The sequence below is a fragment of the Lithobates pipiens genome, unplaced genomic scaffold, assembly GCF_037356315.1.
Source record: "Lithobates pipiens isolate NorthernLeopardFrog02 unplaced genomic scaffold, aLitPip1_a1.2 Scaffold_8, whole genome shotgun sequence".
Lineage (NCBI taxonomy): Eukaryota > Metazoa > Chordata > Amphibia > Anura > Ranidae > Lithobates > Lithobates pipiens.
In genome coordinates this window covers 650,538,988-650,564,422 of record NW_027507903.1, presented here as the reverse complement: position 1 = coordinate 650,564,422, position 25,435 = coordinate 650,538,988, and the positions used below count along the sequence as shown (strand labels likewise).

Genomic DNA, 25,435 nt, shown 5'->3' with positions numbered 1-25,435 from the left:
TGCACAGTCATGTTGGAACAGGAAGGGGCTGTTCCCAAACTGTTCCCACAAAGTTGGGAGCATAAAATTGTCCAAAATGTCTTGGTATGCTGATGCCTTAAGAGTTCCCTTCTCTGGAACTAAGAGGCCAAGCCCAACCCCTGAAAAACAACCCCACCCCATAAATCCCCCTCCACTAAATGATTTGCACCAGTGCAGAAAGCAAGGTCCATAAAGACATGGATGATAGAGGTTGGGATGGAGGAACTTGGCTGGCCTGCACAGAGTCCTGACCTCAACCTGATAGAACACATTTGGGATGAATTAGAGCAGAGATTGGTGAGCCAGGCCTCCTCATCCACATAAGTGTCTGACCCCATAAATGCACACACTGAAAGAATGGTCAAACATTCCCAGGGCTATTGCTAGCACTAGGCAAACTAGGCAACTGCCTAGGTCGCCCAGCCGCTGGTTTCCCCCCACATCGGCATGCTCTGCAAGCTGCAGCATGTAACTCAGTCTCAGGCAGCCACTCCGTCTGACCGATAGTGTAATTAGAGTTGCAGCACAGCACTGGAGCCTGGAGGACATGTTCTGGTTCTCCCAACAGAACGGAAGCAAATATCCCCTGCCATTGTGCGCCATGCCTGTGTCTTCTCCGGCGGAACTAGAGGCTGCATGGGCTGAGCTGTGTGTCTCTCTCACACACAGCTCAGCCTCAGTTCCGTGCTCCGCTCCTATGGACTGTTCCTCCTCCTCCAGCCAGGGGCGTCTGCAGGGTGAGGCAAGGGGGGGGAGAGCTGCGGGCCGCTGTCAGGATGTTTCCCTCGCTCACCCCCCTTCTCATGTCAGCAGCACGGGAGAAGAGAACGTGTCCTACCTGTTCTTCTTCCATCTCCATTCGTCACAGCGAAGGGCCAATCAGAAGAAACTAGAGGGGCATCATGGGAAATGTAGTCCCAGAGATTGGTGGCCCATTTGTTTGCAGCAGGGAGCCAGCTACAGTCCCCAGCATGCACTCTGCTGGGGACAAAAGAGAAAACCTGGAAACAAGCTGAGGAGTGCTACACTGCAGCAGCTACTACAGAAGACAAGGAAAAAGAGAGGACTGTGCTGGGGGAACTAATAGCCCCAGCACCACCAAAGAGAGCCATGCTGTACCTGCACCACCAGAGAGAGAACCACACTGTACCCTCACCACCAGAGAGAGCCACAAGAGCCACGCTGTACTCACATAACCAGAGAGAGAGAGCCACGCTGTACCTGCACCACCAGAGAGAGACACACTATACCCGCACCACCAGAGAGAGAGACACACTGTACCACACCACCGGAGAGAGTCACAAGAGCCACGCTGTACCCACATAACCAGAGAGAGAGCCATGCTGTACCCGCACCACCAGAGAGAGCCACGTTGTACCACACCACCAGAGAGAGCCACAAGAGTCACGCTGTACCCTCACCACCAGAGGGCGAGAGCCACAATGTGCCTGCAGCACCAGAGAGATCCACGTTGTACCACACCACCAGAGAGAGCCACAAGAGTCACGCTGTACCCGCACCACCAGAGGGTGAGAGCCACAATGTACCCACACCACCAGAGAGAGCCACGCTGTACCTGCACCACCAGAGAGAGCCACGCTGTACCCGCACCACCAGAGAGAGCCACACTGTAGCCACACCACCAGAGAGAGTGAGAGCCACGCTGTACCTGCACCACCTGAGAGAGCCACGCTGTACCCACATAACCAGAGAGAGAGCCATGCTGTACCTGCACCATCAGAGAGAGCCAAGCTGTGCCCGCTCCACCAGAGAGAGCCAGGAGAGCCATGGTGTACCCGCACCACCAGAGAGACAGAGCCATGCTGTACCCGTACCACCCGAGAGAGCCATGCTGTACCCAGACCACCAGAGAGAGCCACGCTGTACCAACACCACCAAAGAGAGCCACAAGAATCACGCTGTACCTGCACCACCAGAGAGCGAGAGCCACGCTGTACCTGCACCACCAGAGAGAGCCACAATGTACCCACACCACCAGAGAAAGCCACACTGTACCCACACCACCAGAGAGAGGGAGAGAGTCACGCTGTACCCGCACCACCAGAGAGCGAGAGCCACGCTGTACCTGCACCACCAGAGAGAGCCACAATGTACCCACACCACCAGAGAAAGCCACACTGTACCCACACCACCAGAGAGAGGGAGAGAGTCACGCTGTACCCGCACCACCAGAGAGAGCCACACTGTAGCCACACCACCAGAGAGAGTGAGAGCCACGCTGTACCTGCACCACCAGAGAGAGCCACGCTGTACCCATATAACCAGAGAGAGAGCCACGCTGTACCTGCACCATCAGAGAGAGCCAAGCTGTGCCCGCTCCACCGGAGAGAGCCAGGAGAGCCATGGTGTACCCGCACCACCAGAGAGACAGAGCCATGCTGTACCCGTACCACCAGAGAGAGCCATGCTGTACCCAGACCACCAGAGAGAGCCACGCTGTACCGACACCACCAAAGAGAGCCACAAGAATCACGCTGTACCCGCACCACCAGAGAGCGAGAGCCACGCTGTACCTGCACCACCAGAGAGAGCCACAATTTACCCATACCACCAGAGAAAGCCACACTGTACCCACACCACCAGAGAGAGGGAGAGAGCAACGCTGTACCCGCACCACCAGAAAGTGAGACACACTGTCCAGCACCACCAGAGAGTGAGAGCAGGTCAGTGTCACTGGGCAGTGTGGGCACAACAGGAGTCAGACAGCACTAGCATTGTATGGCCACAATAGGACTGGGGCACTGTAATATAAAGGGGACGGCACAGTAAAGGGGCACTGTAATCATTGTATCACAGTGTCCCTGCACACTATAGTGTGGAAGACCGACACCAGGCACCCCCGCGAATGTCTACTGACACATAAAAGTTGGCTGCGCAGTCTAAAATGCCCAGTCCAGGCCTGGACCCACCCCACACTATAAAATTATTCTTTCCATAGTGGCCATTTGTAGTGTGATAGTGGCACGGAGAGAGATAGAACAGCACTCTGTTCAATGATATTAGACAGTTAGTGTGCTATTCTGATTCTATTGGCACTGTAAAGTTTCAGTTTAGTGTGAATCTAGGGATAGTTCAGTGTGAGTGTAATGTGACCATTTGTTTTTACTTCAGTGTCAGTTTATATTGCAGCACAGGTTCCCTGCAGTATATTTCAGTGCATTGCTGCACATTTACCATAGTATATTTCAGTGTGTTACTGCAAGTTTACCGTAGTATAGACATGGGCCGACGACATCCGGTTCAGTTCACGGCAAAACTTTCAAGCATTGCAAAAATTCGGAACCCGAATAATGAACCCCACTGAAATCTTTGGGACCAGAACTGTAAAAATCAAAAGTGCTCATTTTGAATGCTTACATGCAAGTCATTTGGCATATAATGGTTATGGGGGTCCGGATATTGCCCTGGGGGAAATGAATCAATGAACACAAAGTTTGTAAAAAACATCATTTTGAAATGAGCAGTGATTTACTGAAATCATTAAAAAAATAATCAGTGAGACCATAAAAATAAGAAATAACAATAAAAATTAAAAATTCCTTTACATATAGTGCGGGGGGGGGGGGGTCCCCTTAGTCTGCCTGTAAAGTGACATCTGTACTGTGTATAGAAGCTTCTGCAGCAATAATTGCATTTATAAAGCCAAAAAATTAAATTTTCTCTTCAAGTTTTCTTTATTTTGTAAACAGTGGGTTGGGGAGCCAGTCTCTATGATGAGGCCACAATGTAGTGCACATGGAACAAGATTAGACATTTTTTTGGATAAATTCTGGTGTCTCTTTGGCAGTCCGTAACCCTATAGAGGTAATCTTCATGAAAGCAAGAATTTGCCTTGCTGTCAAAAATTGAAACGATATGCGCCTGTCAATTAGGTGTGGAAAAATTGGTCCTTGAGCATTAAATGTGTACATAAAACCTACACCAAAAAATTTCTTTCAGATGAAATCAATATCCACAAAACTAGGCAGCCTAGGCGGTCTATCAGAGATTCCATGTCCAGAAAGCACTTAATCAGCAACATCGGCATCAGGGGCTTGATATCTGTTACTAATCTAGGACTGATTCATTTTGATAAATGTCAGCCAGTTCACGGAGTCTGTGGACACGTGCTGCCACGTACCTGATAGAGATCAAGCTGTAGAGGGGGGCTTCTCTTGCACCTCCTGTCCAACACACAATAGAGATGACAGGGAATGTAGGCCACAGAGTGGCACGAGGGCCGTTATAGCAGGTGGCACCAGCTGGAGCTCGACAGGAACCTGATGCCCGTAGATCACCAGACAGGCATACCTCCCAACTTTTTGAGATGGGAATGAGGGACACCTATCAGCAAAAGTATGTAGGCATAGGACACACCCCTTGCTACGCCCCCTTAAAGGAGAATTGCCCAACAAAAACGAGATCGGTTAAACCCACAAGTGCTTTTTTTTTTACCACTACTATTCCTTTATATTGGCATTTGGAATTGGCAAATGCAGCAAGTTAGAAATCAGATGAAAGGTTTAGCACTGGAAAACACTATTTGATAAAAAAAAAAGTGCATTTGATATACATCTATATAGATCAGACCAAAATGAGAGACACATGAGGAGAAATGAGGGACAGAGGGACATTTCTCCAAATCAGGGACAGTTGAGAGCTATGGACAGGCACTGCAAACTTGAACTCTGTGATGCCTGATCAGTAGGCAGGAGTGTAGCCAGAACATAAGCCAGGGGGTTATCAAGAGCTGGGCAGTGCAGGTACAGGAACACAAGACTGAAGCAGGAACAGGATAAAAGCTGGGTTTGGTACACAATTGGGCAGCGAGGTACAAGAGCATGAGACAGGAGCAGAGTCAAACACAAGCCGAGGTTACAGGTAGGCAGACTGAAATCCAGAGGTGGGTACAGGTAAAGCTGGGTCAAACACAGGTAGGCAGGAAACGGATAAGGGCACAGGTAAACAGGAACAACCTGAAAGACCACTCAGAAATGTGTTCATGTCATTACTTTTTTTGAATAGGCCGTTTGACACCAGTACGTGCACATGTGTGTGTGCGCGCCTGCTCAAGCTCACAAATGTGCCGATACATGTTTCTCCTTGTGTGGCCTAAAATAAACTCTGCTTGACCCATTATGGCTGTTGGAGTAACATGGGGCAGCAGCATCCAATCCGCTTCCCCAGTGACTCAGCAAACCATAGAAGAACCATGTTCCTCTTGACTTCCTCTCTAGATGCCACTGCGGACAAGCGCCATCCTTAGAGCTGTCCAAAACTGTTTCTTGTCATTTTTTTATTTTTTGACACTTTTTGGCGAATGGGTAGGGGTACAATGTACCCCATACCCATTCGCATAGGGGGCGGCATCTGGGGACCCCCTTTCTAAAGGGGACTTCCAGATTCCGATTAGCCCCCGGCCTGCAGACCCCCACAACCATCGGGCAAGGGTTGTGGGGATGAGGCCCTTGTCCCCATCAACATAGGGACAAGGTGCTTTGGGGGGACCCCAAAGCACCCTCCCCATGTTGAGGACATGTGGCCTGGCACTCTCTCGTTCCCCCCCCCCCATCATTTTCCTGCGGCCTTCCAGGTTGTGTGCCCTGAAGGGCCTGGTAATGGACTGGGGGGAGGACTCACATTTTTTTTCAATGATTTTTATATATATTGCCGTGATCCGACAATACGTTACAATACAATACAATTTAAAATCATTTTTTTCCTTTAGACATGTAATTTTGATGCTCTCATTCATTACACTATGTACGGTCGCTATATAAGTAGCCTTACATAGTGTGGGGCATGGACTTAGCCCCCTGAACCATGATTGGCCTCTCACAGCAGAGATCGCTGTGATTGGCCAAAGCATGCAGGTCAGGTGCATGCTTTGGCCAATTAGCAGCCGTCAATGCACTGCAATCTCAAAGAGCATTATGGGGCGTTCCCCGGGCACTCAAATTTCCCGCAAACGCCCCATAACGGTCACAATTCAGAGAAAACCTGATGTTCGAGACGAACTGTGGGCTCATCCCTATTAAAAACCTTGGAATGTCTACTTTCCAAAAAGGGAATACATTTTGGCCTACATTTATGAAGAACAATTTGCAACGTTTTATAACAGCAATGAAAAAAAAATGCTCTATTTATGTAAAAAAATAATTATTAAAAATGTCATGTGTACAGCATTGCATGACAGCGCAATTGTCATTCAAAGTGTGAGAGCGCTGAAAGCTGAAAATTGGCCTGGGCAGGAAGGGGATGGAAGTGCTTGGTATTGAAGTGGCTAAAGGTCTCGTCCCCCTCTGGCAGGTTAACCCCCCCATGTTGTGGAATGGTCTCAAGAAAGAGGGGGACGCACTCGTTTTCATGCAGATCACCCTCGATAACACCCACATATGATGCTGAGCCTCCATGTTTTAAAGAAATGAAATTCAATGAATGACTTGTGGTGGGTCAGGGACAGTCTGGCTGGGGAGGAAAGGCCTAGGTGACGCGGGACCTCCTCCAACCAAGAAATGAGATGGGGCTCTATCTGACTCTTTGTAGCTTCTAATGATTTTGCTTGATGAAGGGGACATACCCCAAAAGCTTGTCCTGAAAATTTTTATGTTAGTGCAAATAAAAAAAGTATCACGGACAGCACTCAATTTTCTCTAGCTTCTAATGCACATTTTGAAGCTCAGAGTTTGTGGTGAAATACAGGACCCTATACAACTGTTCAAGACTAAAGACAAGGCTGGAGTTCCAATTGAAAACTGCAGATCGGACGCTCTGAGATCCTCCTAGTCTGGAAGAAGAACAAGTCCCAGCATATCCTGCAGCATTATTTTATACAGTAGCAGATTCTATATGGCCGTAGTATGATGACGAAAAAGGTAGAGACATCAGATGTCCTCTGACGTCTTTCAAGAGGAACCTCAGTCTTCTCACATAATTTGTAATACAAACATCTTTGCCAAGCTTCCCTCCAACCACTTTGCATATAGTTTTATATATACTGTGATTCTGTACTTGCCAAATATACTGCAAAAAGTCTAGCTGCTTTCATTTTAACTGTGGGCAGCTGAAGTTGCTGCCAGTTCACCTGGATTTACACAGACACACAGAGGCACACAACCAGCTCTGCAGCTCTCATTGGCCCTCTTATGACTTGCCCCCCCCCCCCCTCCCTTCCTGGCAAACTCTCACTAGAGTGAGAGAGAGAGAGAGAGCTATGCATGATGTCATAAGCCTAGGCTAATGACCAGACAAGAAACAGGAAGTGAGCTGTATAAGGGATTTACTGGCAGAAAAAAAATGTTTTACTTTCCAAAGTTAAAACAACAACAAGGGTAGAAGATTTAATAGATGGAAAGATGAAAAAGGGACTGAAGGTCTGCGTTCAGTCCATATCAGAAGATCTTCTTTTCACAGATGTACTCTGCTTTTATAGAACAGCGAGCATCATTCCAGTCATCTCCATTCTTTAACTGGGCACAATCTTCCCCTCCTCCCAGACCATGACCCGTCCAATCATCGGGCTGACTCTGCTCCCAGAACCTGAAGGACAGAGGAGACAATAGTGATTAGACCAAGGCAGGAATTGAGCAGAACTGGGACCTGGGAAATGCTATAGTGTTAGATCTTCAAGGTGTGAGCCCAACTACTGTGATGGATTGCAAGAGTGCTGACCACACACTACAATGTGATGGTACAATCTACTGGGGTTAGATCAGTGATGGCCAACTCCATACATACACAGCCCCTAGCTACTGTATGTGATGAGTTCTTCCCCCTCTTCTTTCCCTGACTGAATATGTAAAGAGTTCTTTCCTCCAGGTCCTTCCCCATGTGAGAAGTTCTTCCCCTTTACTCCTTTACCTATTGGCCGATGTGAGGAGTTATTTCCCTCCACTCTTTCCCTAAAGTGAGGAGTAGGGATTAGCCAATGGTTTGGCCTATACCTAGGCTGTTAGGAAGAATGCCCAAACTTTGGCACGTTTGGCCCCCTGTTAGGTGAGAGCGGAGCATCCTCTATAGAAGTGATATTTCCACCTCTTTTATATATAGTTACATAGTTAGTCAGGTTGAAAAAAGACACAAGTTCACCTAGTTCAATCAATAAACATAAATAAAAAATTCATACAATCCCATATACACAATCCTATACCCACAGATGACCCAGAGGAAGGCGAAAACCCCCAGCAAAGCATGATCCATCTTGTTTACAGCAGAGGAAAAAAAAATCCTTCCTGTTCCCCCCGAGAGACAATCGGATTTTCCCTGGATCGACTTTACCTATAAATGTTAGTACCCAGTTATATTCTGTACATTTGGGAAAGAATCCAGGCCCTTCTTAAAGCAATCCACTGAGCTGGCAGGAACCACCTCTAGAGGGAGTCTATTCCACCTTTTCACAGCTCTTACTGTGAAGAATCCTTTCTGTATTTGGAGATTAAATCTCTTTTCCTCTAGACGTAAAGAGTGCCCCCATGTCCTCAGCGATGACCTTAAAGTGAATAACTCAACACCAAGTTCACTATATGGACCCCTTATATATTTGAACATGGTGGTCATATCCCCCCTTTCAAATGCCAAATGCTTGTAAACGTGGTAACTCGTGTGCGTTTAAAAGCATTTTTAACCACCGGAAAGGATTTACTCCCTTAATGACCAGCCCATTTTTTGCAATACGGCACTGTGTTGCTTTAACTGATAATTGTGTGACGTCGTACCCAAATAAAATTGATGTCCTTCTTTCCATTTTGGAGACGGGTGTGAGCCAGTATCACTGTGTGCATTGAAGAGGAGTTGTGTGCAATAATGAGGAGTTGTGTGCAATAATGAGGAGTTGTGTGCAATAATGAGGAGTTGTGTGCAATAATGAGGAGTTGTGTGCAATAATGAGGAGCTGTGTGCAATAATGAGGAGCTGTGTGCAATAATGAGGAGCCGTGTGCAATAATGAGCAGCTGTGTGCAATAATGAGGAGCCGTGTGCAATAATGAGGAGCCGTGTGCAATAATGAGGAGCTGTGTGCAATAATGAGGAGCCGTGTGCAATAATGAGGAGCTGTGTGCAATAATGAGGAGCCGTGTGCAATAATGAGGAGCTGTGTGCAATAATGAGGAGCCGTGTGCAATAATGAGGAGCTGTGTGCAATAATGAGGAGCCGTGTGCAATAATGAGGAGCTGTGTGCAATAATGAGGAGCCGTGTGCAATAATGAGGAGCTGTGTGCAATAATGAGGAGCCGTGTGCAATAATGAGGAGCTGTGTGCAATAATGAGGAGCCGTGTGCAATAATGAGGAGCCGTGTGCAATAATGAGGAGCTGTGTGCAATAATGAGGAGCTGTGTGCATTGATGGGATTGAAGATATGTGCATTGAAGAGACGTTGGTCTGAGGGACACATTACTAAAGGCCCGTACACACGGTCGGACTTTTTGACAACAAACATGCAAATTAGCTGTTTTGGAGCAACATCCGACCGTGTGTACGCTCCATCGGACAAACTTTTTCTGTTTTCATCAGACTTTTGTTGGCTGTGCGAACGGACAAACTTTTTGACAACAGAAGTCCGAAGGAGCAAAGTCCGACCGTGTGTACGCAAAGGCATCGGACTTTTGTACAAGGTACAAACACGCATGCTCAGAGCCTATGCAAACGATCAGACTACAATACAGAAGTTGACCAAAGGTGGCGCTGGAGTCATTGAACATCCTCTTTTGAAGCGGTGTCAGTACGTTGTGACGTCATTACGTTCGTGTTTGTTGTCAAAAAGTCCGACCGTGTGTATGCAATACAAACTTGTGGACCACGCCCTTTGTACAAAAGTCCACGGGAAAGTTTGTACAAAGTCCGACCGTGTGTATGAGGCTTTAGAGTAGAAGTACTGCTGAAGAAAGAACCAGATATGTGAGAAGGATTCTGATATTGTGTCTTACTTTGGAGTTATGTCATAAGGCGTTCCATCCACCCATCTCCAGGTTCCATCCGCATCCGTTAGACCGATCCAAAAGGATTTTTGGTTTGCAATCCCACGCAGAAAATTCTTAAGAAAGACAAAATATAGAAATTGATAGAAGATTAATTATTATACACACAATGGCTGATTAGGTCACATGACAGTTGGGCTACCACTATATTTTAGGGGTTGGATAGGAAACTGGGGAACTGGGGTGGAAATCCACTAAAATGGTGAGAACACTTCACACCTCAACACAAATGTAATCCACCCCTGGAGACACAGTCATGGTATGACCCACCTCCAGGCTCGTGACACCACTGAGGTTAGCCTTAGAAAATGGACAGCAAGGTCAAGGTTGAAAAAGGGAGAGGCAGGGAAATGTACTCTAGAAAAGCATAGTTTTGACAATGTGTGGCGATCCAACATAACCAGGGCCGTTTTTAAGGCAGGGCAAAAGGGGCAGCTGCCCTGGGCCCTGTCATTGTTGTGGGCCCCAAAGCAGCTGCCTCATACTTGCCAACTATCCCAGTTTAAATGTCCTTGTCTCTTGCTGTGTCCTGATATCTCAGTGTGAAGTGCTGCTACTAATGCTTCCCAGCTCTGCCCTAATGTTGTGTACAGATGGTTCACCTGCAGGCCCTGTGTTTACATGTAAATAACCGGCATTCATATGTAAATAGCTGCATAGATATGTAAATAAAGGCGGCATCCATATGTATAGCATGACCCCTGGAATGAGGAGATGATGTACTGTAACCTCTAGCAACGAATCAGTGAGCAGTATTACTGTACAGTAATCTCAACAAGGAAAGTTTTGCCCAGGGTCCAATCAATATTAAAGACGGTCCTGAACATAACCCCATGGCAACTGAGGATCATGCCTAGAAACCAATTCATTCTAAAAAAGGAAACATATTTCCACTGAAAATGATTTTAAAGTAAATTTGCCATAATAAAAACACAGGGGGGGGGGGGTAACTGCTGACCTCCTACTAAATATATCAGATTGATGGCTGTTACATTAGCCCACTGGTATCCATAGATGAACCCTTATCCCAGGTCGGTGACTCAAAAACACCAAAAGCCAGAGTCAGCATGAGAGCCTAAAAACTCACAATTTTATAGGGAGACGTCAAAAATAGGCAACTTCGTGTTTCTCTTAAGATAGGTGTTCTTTGGTGCTACTCTCCACCAGCTAGCTGTTTCGAAGAATGTGTAATGCCGTGTACACACGACCAGTTTTCCCGTCGTAATAAACTCTGAAACTGTCTTGCGTACACGCGATCGCACCAAAATCCGATCGTCAAGAACGTGGTGACTAGTGATGGACGAACTTCCGACGGGACGTTTCGCGAACGCGAAACGCGAACGGACACAAACGTTCGCGAAAACGACCGTTCGCCGCGGGCTCCATTGACTTCAATGGGAGGCGAATTTCGCAAACCTTTAGGTCGAATTTGCGGCCACGGGGTAATTATTAGGGGGTAGCACGTAGTCCCACCACCTGGACAATAGCATAATACATGTATGAGGTGAATTTGGGATCGATAACTACAAGCATTTTTTTTTTATTTGGGAAATTGTTCTGACAATTCAGGACTATGGAGCTAATGAAGGCAATGGAGGAGAGGGAAGGTCAGGGACCAGGGTAGGCAAACAAGAGGGTGCAGGAGATACAGAGCACTGACAGCAGCACCGTAATACAGAGCACTGACATCAGCACCGTGACATACAGCGCTGACAGCAGCTCCGTGACATACAGCGCTGACAGCAGCTCCGTGACATACAGCGCTGACAGCAGCTCCGTGACATACAGCGCTGACAGCAGCTCCGTGACATACAGCGCTGACAGCAGCTCCGTGACATACAGCGCTGACAGCAGCACCGTGACATACAGCGCTGACAGCAGCTCCGTGACATACAGCGCTGACAGCAGCTCCGTGACATACAGCGCTGACAGCAGCTCCGTGACATACAGCACTGACAGCAGCTCCGTGACATACAGCGCTGACAGCAGCTCCGTGACATACAGCGCTGACAGCAGCACCGTGACATACAGCGCTGACAGCAGCTCCGTGACATACAGCGCTGACAGCAGCTCCGTGACATACAGCGCTGACAGCAGCTCCGTGACATACAGCGCTGACAGCAGCTCCGTGACATACAGCGCTGACAGCAGCTCCGTGACATACAGCGCTGACAGCAGCTCCGTGACATACAGCGCTGACAGCAGCTCCGTGACATACAGCGCTGACAGCAGCTCCGTGACATACAGCGCTGACAGCAGCTCCGTGACATACAGCGCTGACAGCAGCTCCGTGACATACAGCGCTGACAGCAGCACCGTAAGCAGCCCCAGGAGGAAGTCAGCACAGCACAGGGATGGTGTGATCCCCTCATAATAAGAACCCCCAGGAGGAAGTCAGCACAGCACAGGGATGGTGGGAGCCCCTCATAATAAGAACACCCAGGAGGAAGTCAGCACAGCACAGGGATGGTGGGAACCCCTCATAATAAGCAGCCCCAGTAGAAATATGACACCGCTCAACCTCTTCAAAGAGGAGGGTAGGGGCATATAGTACGGTGTGCTTTTTTGGGTCAGGGAAGTGAGCCAAATGAATTAAGAAGGTCTGTGTGCTTGATTCCAAAAATTGTTTATAGACATATACATGGTCTACTGATCACATGTGTTGAATTCCTCCGAGATCCATGCCTCATTCATTTTTAGAAATGTGAGGTAGTTAACACTGTGGTGAGCTAGGCGAGTACGCTTATCGGTCACAATCCCCCCTGCTGCGCTGAACGTCCTTTCGGACAGGACACTGGATGAGGGGCAAGCCAACAGTTCGATTGCAAATTGGGCAAGCTCTGGCCAGAGGTCAAGCCTGCCCACCCAGTAGTCTAGGGGTTCATCACTCCTCAGAGCGTCCACATCGGCCGTTAACCCAATGTAGTCGGACACCTGACGGTCTAGGCGTTCCCTGATGCTGGATCCGGATGACACCTGTCGATGGGTCGGCTGAAAGAATGACCTCATATCCGAAGTCACCAACACATCTTCAAACCGGCCTCTTCTTGCAGGCGCTGTTGGATTGGTACCCGCAAATCCTTCTCTGGGAGTGGGAATTGCTCCTCTGCCAGCGCACGCAAAAGCAGAATGCAGCATTTCTCGAAGCAAGGCCTGGAAGTGCTGCATTCTGACAGCCCTCTGCGACGGCGGTAACATTTCCGCCATTTTGTGTTTGTACCGGGGGTCTAAGTACGTTGCCACCCAGTACTGGTCCTTGACCCTCATGCTTTTTATACGGGGGTCCCTATTAAAACACTGGAGCATGAAGGCCCCCATTTGCACTAAAGTGGAAGCGGTGTGGTGGCCTGGCTCCTGCTCATCATCCAGGATAATGTCGTCCTCTTCATTCTCCTCTCCCCATCCTCGCACAACAGGGATCCCAGAAAGGTTTAAAGCATGCTCTTCTTGCTCCTGCTCATCCGCCCCGGCACCATCCTCCTCTGACTCCTCATCAGACTCCTGTTGTTGACTTGTCTCAGATAGAGTAGCCCCCCCTGGGAATTCATCCAGCATTGCGACTTCCTCATCTTCCCGCTCCTGCTCCTCCACAGCCTGATCAATGACACGACGCAATGCACGCTCCAGAAAGAAGGCATAAGGTACCATGTCACTGATGGCGCCATGGCTGCGACTGACCAGTTTGGTGATCTCCTCAAATGGCCGCAGAAGTCTGCATGTGTCGCGCATGAGCAGCCACTGGCGCGGTGAAAAAAAACCCAGCTCCCCAGAACCGTTTCTTTCGCAGAGTTCATACAGGTAGACGTTAACTGCACGTTTCTGCTGGAGCAGCCTATCAAGCATATAGAAGGTTGAGTTCCATCGCGTCGGGCAATCGCAAATAAGACGTCTGACCGGCAGATGGTGTCGCCGCTGAATGTCAGCAAGGCGAGCCATGGCCGTGTAAGATCTTCTGAAATGGGCCGAGATTTTCCTTGCCTGCCGCAAGATGTCCTGGACCCCAGGGTATTTGACAAGGAATCGCTGCACGACCAAGTTTAAGACGTGTGCCATGCACGGCACGTGCGTGATTTTGCCCTGTTTCAATGCGCTAAGCAGATTGGCACCGTTGTCACACACCACTTTACCAACTGTCAAATTGAGCGGTGTTAGCCACTCATCTGCCTGTGAACGCAAAGCTGAAAGGAGTGCCGGGCCAGTGTGGCTCTTTGCTTCCAGGCACAACAGACGCAGCACGGCATGGCAACGTCTCACCTGGCATGTGGAATAGGTTCTGGGGAGCTTGGGCGGTGCAGTGGAAGAGACGCTAGCAGCGGAAAAGGAGGAGGCAGCTGAGGAGGAGAGGGAGGAGGATGGAGTAGGAGGAGGAGAAGAAGAGTCAGGCCTGCATGCAATCCGTGGCGGTAAAACCAAATCTACACGGGTGCCACGGGTTACATGCTTGACGGCCGTCAGAAGGTTCACCCAGTGGGCAGTAAAACTGATATACCTTCCCTGCCCGTGTTTGCTAGACCACGTGTCTGTGGTCAGATGTATCTTGGCACCGACACTGTGTGCCAGAGATACATTCACTTGCCGCTGAACATGGCCATATAGCTCTGGGATGCCCTTCTCTGAGAAATACTTCCTTCCTGGGACCTTCCATTGTGGTGTTCCAATGGCCACAAATTTGCGAAAGGCCTCCGAGTCCACCAGTTTATATGGCAGTAGTTGGCGGGCTATGAGTTCTGACAAGCCAGCCGCCAACCGTTGGGCAAGAGGGTTATCCGGCGTCATCATTTTTTTACGCTCAAACATTAGGCCCACGGAAGCCTGCCTTTTTGCAGAAAAATGTGAGCTTGGCGTGATGGAAGGTGGAGTGGAGGACAATTGTGAGGAGAGAGGAGAAGGAGAAGTAGAAGACGAGGCTGGACGGTGAGAGCCTGCAGTGTGGCTTTGTGTGTTCCGTTGCTCCCACTGGGCTCGGTGATGGCTGCTCATGTGCCTTCTTAAGGCGGTCGTCCCTAGGTGAGTATTGGGCTTACCGCGACTAACGCGTTGACTGCAAAGATTGCAGATGGCAACGCTATTGTCAGCAGCGGACACGTTAAAAAAAGCCCACACTGCGGAGCCATGTGCCGGTGTCCTGGGAGCGCCAGATGTGACCGTACATGGTCGATGACTCGCTCCTGATACATTTGCAGTCTGCTTTGTCCCTGCTGTGCAATGTAAGTCATTGCTGCTTCTCCTCCCTATCTGCTGGTCCATATCTCCCTCTGAACTCCCCTCCTCTTCCTCTCTTGTGGGCACCCACGTGACATCACTAGACACGTCATCATCAACGTCACCTTCCCCACCGCTATAAGTAGAGTAGGCAGCAACACCGGGGACCAACCTCCTCCTTGGGCTGATCTGGGTACTGGCGTCAGACTGCTGAGTAGCGCTTGTTGCTACCTCCTCTTCCTGATCCAATACCAAGAGTGGCTGCGCATCAGAAATGTCCTCTTGATATGGATCGGAAAATAATTCCAGTGACTCAAGCGGAAGGTATGTGGTGGTGGTGGTGGTGGTCGTGTTGTTGGTGGTAGTGTCTTTGGGGGTGCACATAGCAGAGAGTGAAGAAGAGGGTGCAGATCGAGAGGATGAGGAGGGTGCAGAAGAGTAAGGCTGAGCGAGCCACTCAACCAAGTCTGGTGCATCCTTTAAAGTAATTGAACGCACCTTCTGCAACTTCCCACTTTGGCTCAAGCCTGTTGCTCCTGCCCTACCCCTACCACCCCTGCGGAAGGGCCTGCCTCTTCCTCTGCATGTCATTTTTTAAATGACCCTGTGACAAAACTCTTAGTCCCTATACCGCTGAAGGACTGCTGCAGTATAGGTGAGCGGTCAGCAGTGGTGCACGTCAACCCTATCTATTGTGGACCGATAGCGGTCCTTACAGAACAGCAGACTGTACCGCACTCAAGCCTATGTACCGTAGCACCCTATACCAAGTTACCAGTCCTTATAAGAACTTTTGTGGACCAAGCAGGTTGTGTATTAGTGTTTAGCAGACTGTACGTCAGTCCCTATACCGCTGAAGGACTGCTGCAGTATAGGGCAGCGGTCAGCAGTGGTGCACGTCAACCCTATCTATTGTGGACCGATAGCGGTCCTTACAGAACAGCAGACTGTACCGCACTCAAGCCTATGTACCGTAGCACCCTATACCAAGTTACCAGTCCTTATAAGAACTTTTGTGGACCAAGCAGGTTGTGTATTAGTGTTTAGCAGACTGTACGTCAGTCCCTATACCGCTGAAGGACTGCTGCAGTATAGGGCAGCGGTCAGCAGTGGTGCACGTCAACCCTATCTATTGTGGACCGATAGCGGTCCTTACAGAACAGCAGACTGTACCGCACTCAAGCCTATGTACCGTAGCACCCTATACCAAGTTACCAGTCCTTATAAGAACTTTTGTGGAACAAGCAGGTTGTGTGTTAGTGATTAGCAGACTGTACGTCAGTCCCTATACCGCTGAAGGACTGCTGCAGTATAGGTGAGCGGTCAGCAGTGGTGCACGTCAACCCTATCTATTGTGGACCGATAGCGGTCCTTACAGAACAGCAGACTGTACCGCACTCAAGCCTATGTACCGTAGCACCCTATACCAAGTTACCAGTCCTTATAAGAACTTTTGTGGACCAAGCAGGTTGTGTATTAGTGTTTAGCAGACTGTACGTCAGTCCCTATACCGCTGAAGGACTGCTGCAGTATAGGGCAGCGGTCAGCAGTGGTGCACGTCAACCCTATCTATTGTGGACCGATAGCGGTCCTTACAGAACAGCAGACTGTACCGCACTCAAGCCTATGTACCGTAGCACCCTATACCAAGTTACCAGTCCTTATAAGAACTTTTGTGGACCAAGCAGGTTGTGTATTAGTGTTTAGCAGACTGTACGTCAGTCCCTATACCGCTGAAGGACTGCTGCAGTATAGGGCAGCGGTCAGCAGTGGTGCACGTCAACCCTATCTATTGTGGACCGATAGCGGTCCTTACAGAACAGCAGACTGTACCGCACTCAAGCCTATGTACCGTAGCACCCTATACCAAGTTACCAGTCCTTATAAGAACTTTTGTGGACCAAGCAGGTTGTGTATTAGTGTTTAGCAGACTGTACGTCAGTCCCTATACCGCTGAAGGACTGCTGCAGTATAGGGCAGCGGTCAGCAGTGGTGCACGTCAACCCTATCTATTGTGGACCGATAGCGGTCCTTACAGAACAGCAGACTGTACCGCACTCAAGCCTATGTACCGTAGCACCCTATACCAAGTTACCAGTCCTTATAAGAACTTTTGTGGAACAAGCAGGTTGTGTGTTAGTGATTAGCAGACTGTACGTCAGTCCCTATACCAATGAAGGACTGCTGCAGTATAGGGCAGCGGTCAGCAGTAGTGCACGGCAACCCTATGTATTGTGGACCGATAGCGGTCCTTACAGAACAGCAGACTGTAACGCACTCAGGCCTATGTACCGTAGCACCCTATACCAAGTTACCAGTCCTTATAAGAACTTTTGTGGACCAAGCAGGTTGTGTGTTAGTGATTAGCAGACTGTACGTCAGTCCCTATACCAATGAAGGACTGCTGCAGTATAGGGCAGCGGTCAGCAGTAGTGCACGGCAACCCTATGTATTGTGGACCGATAGCGGTCCTTACAGAACAGCAGACTGTACTGCACTCAGGCCTATGTACCGTAGCACCCTATACCAAGTTACCAGTCCTTATAAAAACTTTTGTGGACCAAGCAGGTTGTGTGTTAGTGTTTAGCAGACTGTGCGTCAGTCCCTATACCGCTGAAGGACTGCTGCAGTATAGGGCAGCGGTCAGCAGTAGTGCACGGCAACCCTATGTATTGTGGACCGATAGCGGTCCTTACAGAACAGCAGACTGTAACGCACTCAGGCCTATGTACCGTAGCACCCTATACCAAGTTACCAGTCCTTATAAGAACTTTTGTGGACCAAGCAGGTTGTGTGTTAGTGATTAGCAGACTGTACGTCAGTCCCTATACCAATGAAGGACTGCTGCAGTATAGGGCAGCGGTCAGCAGTAGTGCACGGCAACCCTATGTATTGTGGACCGATAGCGGTCCTTACAGAACAGCAGACTGTACTGCACTCAGGCCTATGTACCGTAGCACCCTATACCAAGTTACCAGTCCTTATAAGAACTTTTGTGGACCAAGCAGGTTGTGTGTTAGTGATTAGCAGACTGTACGTCAGTCCCTATACCAATGAAGGACTGCTGCAGTATAGGGCAGCGGTCAGCAGTAGTGCACGGCAACCCTATGTATTGTGGACCGATAGCGGTCCTTACAGAACAGCAGACTGTACTGCACTCAGGCCTATGTACCGTAGCACCCTATACCAAGTTACCAGTCCTTATAAGAACTTTTGTGGACCAAGCAGGTTGTGTATTAGTGTTTAGCAGACTGTGCGTCAGTCCCTATACCGCTGAAGGACTGCTGCAGTATAGGGCAGCGGTCAGCAGTAGTGCACGGCAACCCTATGTATTGTGGACCGATAGCGGTCCTTACAGAACAGCAGACTGTACCGCACCCAAGCCTATGTACCGTAGCACCCTAGACAGACCAAGTTACCAGTCCTGATAAAGAGCTTTGTGGAACAAGTGAGTTGTGAATGATTAGCAGACTGCAGCAGAAGGGCAGCAGTCAAGTATAATATTCTTTCTATATTTGGAAGAAAGAATATTATACGTGTACAAGCCTATTACCGTACCACTGATACCAGTCCTGAAAAGAACCTTTGTGGAACTAATAGTAACAGCAAGTCTTTAAAATTATCCTCACTGCCTGACACACTGCTTCCTGCCTGTCCCTATACAAATTGGCAAAAAAGAGTAGGCTGGAACGATTAGCTGGAACAGCTCTTTTGTGGACCTGATAGTAACAGCTAATGATGATGATGATGATGATGATGAAGAAAGACTAATCTGGCTGAGCTGTCCCTAAAATAGCAGCATACAGCGCTCTGTCCCTTTATCTAAACTGACAAAAGAAACTCAGGCTGCTGACCTAACACCTATACCAGTCCTGAAAAGAACTTTTGTGTACCAAATAGCTAGCGTTTTCTCTGTCCCTACTCCACACAGGATCCTTTCCCTACAGTGACAGAAGAAAGAATGTAAAATGGCCACCGGATCGGGTGTATTTATAGGTTAGGGGGAATGTCCAAGTGTCCATGAGCTGTCATGTCTCAATTGGTTGTCCTGTAACACATGATAAACGTGTCACGAAAGGTTAAAGTTCTTGTATACATTAAACACGTAAGTCCGCCGGGGCGAACGACGGAAAAAGGCGTTCGAACCCGCGGACGGCGAAAGTCGGAAATTCGCCGCGAAACGACCGCCGGGCGAACCGTTCGGCCATCACTAGTGGTGACATACAACACGTATGACAGGACTAGAAAAAGGAAGTTCAATAGCCTCCGTCTCGTACTTGCTTCAGTGCATGCATCATTTTTGGTTCGCCGTAACAGCATACAGACGAGCGGTTTTCTCGATTGGAATGGATTCCGTCAGAAATATTTAAAACATGTTCTATTTATAGGTGCGTCAGAATTTAAAAAAAAAGTCAGATGGTGCATACAAACGATCGGAATATGATGAAAAGATTCCATCTGACTTTTTCTGTCAGACATTCCGCTAGTGTGTACGCGGCATTAGTCATTGAAGCAGAATCTGCACAAAAGTTTTTTTTTGTACTTCTTTACAAATGTCAACAACCCAGCATGAAAAAAATAAAAAGTAGAACTTTGCTCTGATGTTTGGAAACAAAAAAGGAAAAAAAAAAAATGAAATTCAGCCTAAATAATGTAGCAAGGTCCCAGGCCTCCTTCGGTCTAATGAGAACCTCCAGGGCCAGAGATAGCTGACATCCTTCTGTATATGGTGGGTTGTGAGGCATGGTGGGTACAAAGTAGTTAGAGTTATTGGGCACCAGACAATTCTTGAATGCAAAAGAGCGTTTATTTCTCTTAAACTTTTTGAGGGGAGAGAGAGGGTTAGGGCCAGGACATCCTTAGATAGTTGCAAGATTAATTGGCAGTTTCCGAAACTTCAATAGGAGGACAGCCATGCAGGGAAAGGCATCCAGCAAAACGCCACACCTGCATGTGAAGGAATACTGTCTCCTATGGCAAAATCTGGCTACTAGGCTGCCTGAGGACCTATCCAGAAGGAAGAGAGCAGCGCAGGGTTGGGACTGCGACATCAACACCAGGGGGTATTAGACAGGAGGTGTAAGGGAAGCCCTCTCATTAGTTTGGCCTCTACCAGGTATATGACAACAGTTAAGATTCATACAATCGCCATAATTCTTACTGTACTAAACCTATCTTCGGAAAAATTGGTTATGGTAATCAGTCAGACATCATACACACCTACGTTACAAGGTCCAGAAGGTGAATAAGGCAAAATTCAACTTGGAAAATAAATATATGCATAAGATGTATATCACATTTGGTGTCTAATAAATTGTAATATCATGTTGCTGAATAATATGTTGGTTGTTGAATTGTGAAACCTTATCAGTTGGTAATATAGATGTATTTTTTAATAATTGGCAATTAGGGACCTTTTGATTTAGTGGAGCCTTTTTGCAACACCCAACGGGGTAAATAAAAAACACGTCTGTCCCCACAGCCCTGGACTCCCATCTTACCATATAAAAAGGAGTGCGAAGAGTCATTTATGAGGGTCAGTGACTCTGATATATCGGATTGGACTTATTCTGCAAGATTCTGCACAGAACTAAAGACAAGGTGGACTTTACTGAAGCATTTTTCCACTTTTAAACTTTTTATTCTTCCCTATCTCTATTTTTGTAATAGAGCATCGTAATCAAATACTGCTGACACTGAAGTGATCTGAAAGTGGAACTGTCACAGTAGGAAGTGTCTATCTGTTCAGCATTCATACCATCTCTTCCTCGCTGTTAATGACCACCAGATGGGCCTCCCTGTCCTCGCACTCTTTCTTGGAGTCGTTCCATGGTTTTGAGTCTGACGACAAGTAGTAACAGTTGAGTCCATACCGTTTCCATCCCTCACTGCATAATGGATTAGAAGAGCCTGAGGGAGCAAGAAAGAGGATTATGTGGGTGATGCTGAATGGTCATGGTTATAGCCGGACGGTTCAGCCAAGATGGTAAAATTATAAAAAAAAAAAGGAAATCAGGCACAGCAGGTGTAACAACATATTCGGTGACCCATCGCTGTTTGCTACAGAAGTGATGTTCCGTCGCCGCCATCTTGCTATACCCTACACTAGGCCACAGTAAGGATACACTAAGAAGGGGGAAAGCGGACATGTTGTTACACCCACTGGAGTTTTGCATTTTACACGTATTTATAACAGTAAAGTCAGTTTATATAGTGAAATACAGGACTTAGAACTCCGTCTGGCTACTTAGATCTTGAATTTTAAAAGCAGCGGCAACCCCAATCATCTCACAGGTTTGATAATCTGACAGAAGTCCGCTGCTTTTAAAATTCAACATTTAACCAGTCAGGCGGAGTTCTAAGTACTGTATTTCACTAAAGAAACTCACTTTACTGTTATAAATACGTCTAAAAAGCAAAACTCCGGTGGGTGTAACAACATGTCCGCTTTCCCCCTTCTTTCTTAGTGGATCCTTACTGTGGACGAGTGTGGGGTGTAGCAAGATGGCGGCGACGGAACGTTACTTGCATAGCAAACTGCGATGGGTCGCCGAATATGTTGTTACATGCAGACATACATTTTATGGGGATGATGGGGGTATTCTACTATGGGCCAACATCCCTTTATCACCAGGGATGGACTGACCATTCGGGCACTCAGGCACTGCCCCAGGGCCCCATGCCACTAAGGGGTCCCATCAGGGTTGCCAGCTTTAATAAAACCAGGGACAGTATGTAAAAATCTGTGTTTTTTAATAAAATCACAAGATTATAGCTGCCCCGCCTCTCCAGTACCTTTTCAGTGTGTGTATGTGTATTCTGTGTGTGTATAATCTCCTATTGCCTGGGGCCCCATAATCTCGTCACAGGTCCCGCGGACTCGATCGCCGTGGAGATACCCGCGATCGTCTCATGGGGCGGCTGAACTGGGAGATCCAGTTGTAAACAGCATCTCCCCATTCTGCCTAGCAACAAGTGACGCTGATCTCTGCTCCATGTGATTGGAGCAGAGATCAGTGTTCACTAACACAAAGTCCAGCCCCCCACAGTTAGTAACACGACCCCACTTAACCCCTACGCTGCCACCCCCTGGTTAACCCCTTCACTGTCAGTGTAATTTACACAGGAATCACTGCATTTATATAGCACTGATTGCTGCTGTGTATAAATGACAATGGTCCCAAAAATGTGTCAAAAATGTGCGATGTGTCCGCCATAATGTCGCAGTCACAATAAAAATCGCTGATCGCCGTCATTACTAGTAAAAAAAATAAAACTATCCTCTATATTGTAAACGCTATAACTTTTTTACCAAAAATATGTAGAAAAATACGTATCGGCCTAAACTGAGGATAAAAATGTTTTTTTATATATTTTTGGGGGATATTTATTATAACAAAAAGTAAAAAATAATGTGTTTTTTTCAAAATTGTCGCTCTATTTTTGTTTATAGCGCAAAAAATAAAAACCACAGGGGTGATCAAAAACCACCAAAAGAAAGCTCTATTTGTGGGGAAAAAAAAAAGGACGTCAATTTTGTTTGGGAGCCATGTCGCACAACCGCGCAATTTTCAGTTAAACCGACGCAGTGCCGAATCGCAAAAAGTGGTCTGGTCTTTGACCAGCAAAATGGTCCGGTCTGAAAGTGGTTAAAATCCTCCAAAGGCATTGTTTTAAACACCTTTACAGGTTACCGGTTTTGAGTTACAGAAGAGATCTGGTGCTAGAATTATTGCTCTCACTCTAGCATTTGTGGGGGGGGGGGGGCAGGGTGCTTTACATTTTATTTTATTATTATTTATTTTATACAAAACATTTTTTACACTTTATTAATTTTATTGCTATCACAAGGGATGAACAACATCCCTTGTGACATCATGGGCCGTGACAGGTCCACTTTATTAGATTTATTAGACTACTATTAGACCCCCAAATCTCTCCTCTGGCATCCCACGCAGCTGATCAAGCACAGATTGGTCTGATTGACTGCTTTCCTGGCCGCTGGCCATCAATTTGACCCACTGACCCTTAGAAAATCAAATGGGTGGGCCGGCCGTCTGTTCAGAGGATGGTCGCAGGTTGTTAGAGCTCTGAGGTAAAGGTCTCCCTGAAGCTTAAAGTGACTAAAATATCTCCTGGGGGAAGATGGGGAATTGGAAAAATTAAGAAGGACCCTGCAAATTAAAGATGGCGCTGGTCTCTCCTCACCTCACGGCAGCACAAAGCAGCAGGACACCAGCACTGAAGGAGACACGGCCTGGCTCACAGGGAAACAGTCTACAGCTCCGGGTTGACATTAATAGCCCCATAAAAAGGAGGAGAAGAATTTCATCCTCTGAGGAAAATGTGAGTGAAACTCCAAATGGGTATTAACCCCTATGATGTAAAACTAAATACGATACCTACGACAGGTCAACCCATATCAGATTCCACTATTAACACCTTCGGATCCGCGCTATAGCCGAACGACGGCTACAATGCAGATCTGCTTTGCCGGGAGGGCTTCAACAGACGTTCTCTCCTTTTTCATGCTCGCCACACCCCCCTAAAGGGCACATGCGGCATGTGCTATGATCAACCAAGTCAATGAGACTCAGGTGATCACAGATCGGAGTAAGGGACTCCTTACCACGTGATCAGATGTCAGCCAATAACAGCTAATCACATGATGTAAACAGAAGATCGGTAATTGTTTTTTTTTTTCTTCTCACGCTGACAGCGTGAAGAGAAAAAATAGCTGATTACCGGCTTCTGTTGAAGGGACATCTGTCCCTAAGAGAAAGAGATGAAGCCACCTCATATGTGCCCACCAGTACCGCCTGCCAGTGCCACCAATCAGTGCCCACAGTTCCCACCAATCAGTGCCACCTATCAATGCCCACCAGTGGTGCCAATCAGTGACTCATCAGTGCCAGCTAGCAGTGCTGCCTATCAGTGTCACCTACCAGTGCCGATCAGTACCCATCACTGCCACCCATCAGTGCCCATCAGTGGCATCTATCAGAGCCTCCCTTCAGTGCCCCCATCAATGCCGCCTTATCAGTGTCGCCTTATCAGTGCCCATCAATGCAGCCTATCAGTGCCCATCAGTGCAGCCTCATCAGCATACATCAACGAAGGTGAAAAATGACCTGTTTGCAAAATGTATTAATAAAATATAAAATGCTTTTGTAATTTTTTTTTTCGGTATTTAATTTTTTTAACAAAAATTAAAAATCCAGAGGTGATCAAATACCACAAAAAGAAAGCTCTATTTGTGGAGAAATTTTTTTATAAAAATAAAATTTGGGTGCATCGTTGTATGACCGCACAATTGTCATTCAAAGTGTGACAGTGCTAAAAGCTGAAAATTGGTCTGGGCAGGAGGGGGGATTAGGCGCCCAGTAAGCAAGAGGTTAAAGACATTATAATGTCACTGAGGGGAGCTCTTTAGCCTGACATGATACATTTTATGAATCAGTCAAAGCAAGAAATTGATGAACTAGGTGACAAAGTGGAATATGTGGAAAACAAAATGAGTGACTTCACAGAAGCTCATAATTAGGGACTTTAAGGCAGGGCAAAAGGGGCAGCTGCCCTGGGCCCTGTCATTGTTGTGGGGCCCAAAGCAGCTGCCTCATACTTGCCAACTATCCAAGGTTTAAATTCCCTTGTCCTTTGAAGTTTTAGTCCTGTGTCCCAATATCTCAGTGTGAAGTCCTGGTACTAATGCTGCCCAGCTCTGCCTTATTGTTGTGTACAAATGACTCACCTGCAGACCCTGTGCTTACATGTAAATAACCGACATTCATATGTAAATAGCGGCAGCATTCATAAGTAAATAGCTGTGACTGGCGGCATTGATATGTAAATAAAGGTGGCATTCATATGTATATCATAGTGAAATGAGGAGATGATGTGCTGTAACCTCTAGCAACCAATCAGTGATCAGTAATACTGTACAGTAATCTCAAGCAACCAATTAACAACCAGAAATCATTTGCTGTAACCTCTAGCAACTAATGAGTGAGCCGTAATGTGTGCTGTAACCTCTAGCAACCAGTCAGTAAGCAGTAATGATATGCTGTAACTGCTGGCAACCAATCGCAACTGCTGCCTGATCTGATCTGATCTGGGGGGCACCAAAAAAATTTTTGCCCAGGGTCCAATCAATATTAAAGACGGCCCTGCTCATAATGAATTAGTTGACACACATTTTGATGTGGAAAATGAAATCAGAAATCTAAAACTTAAAGCC

The 25,435-nt window shown here is 47.4% G+C and overlaps 1 protein-coding gene across 4 annotated transcripts in view; it reads right to left on the bottom strand.

Annotated features, from left to right (window-relative positions):
- Positions 1–25,435, bottom strand: part of LOC143961705 (uncharacterized) — a 222,122-nt gene that overhangs the window by 91,663 nt on the left and 105,024 nt on the right. For 2 of the 4 annotated variants that reach the window (XM_077471027.1, XM_077471026.1), the window contains exons 11-13: positions 20,957–21,108; positions 9,946–10,052; positions 7,284–7,560 (exon numbers count right to left, since the gene is read on the bottom strand). The exons of the other annotated variants lie outside the window; for them this stretch is intronic. In XM_077471027.1, the coding sequence (XP_077327153.1) occupies positions 7,413–7,560; positions 9,946–10,052; positions 20,957–21,108 (407 nt within the window). In that variant the 3' untranslated portion in view covers positions 7,284–7,412. Of the gene's footprint in view, positions 1–7,283; positions 7,561–9,945; positions 10,053–20,956; positions 21,109–25,435 lie in introns of those variants that run through there. 4 annotated transcript variants of the gene reach the window in all.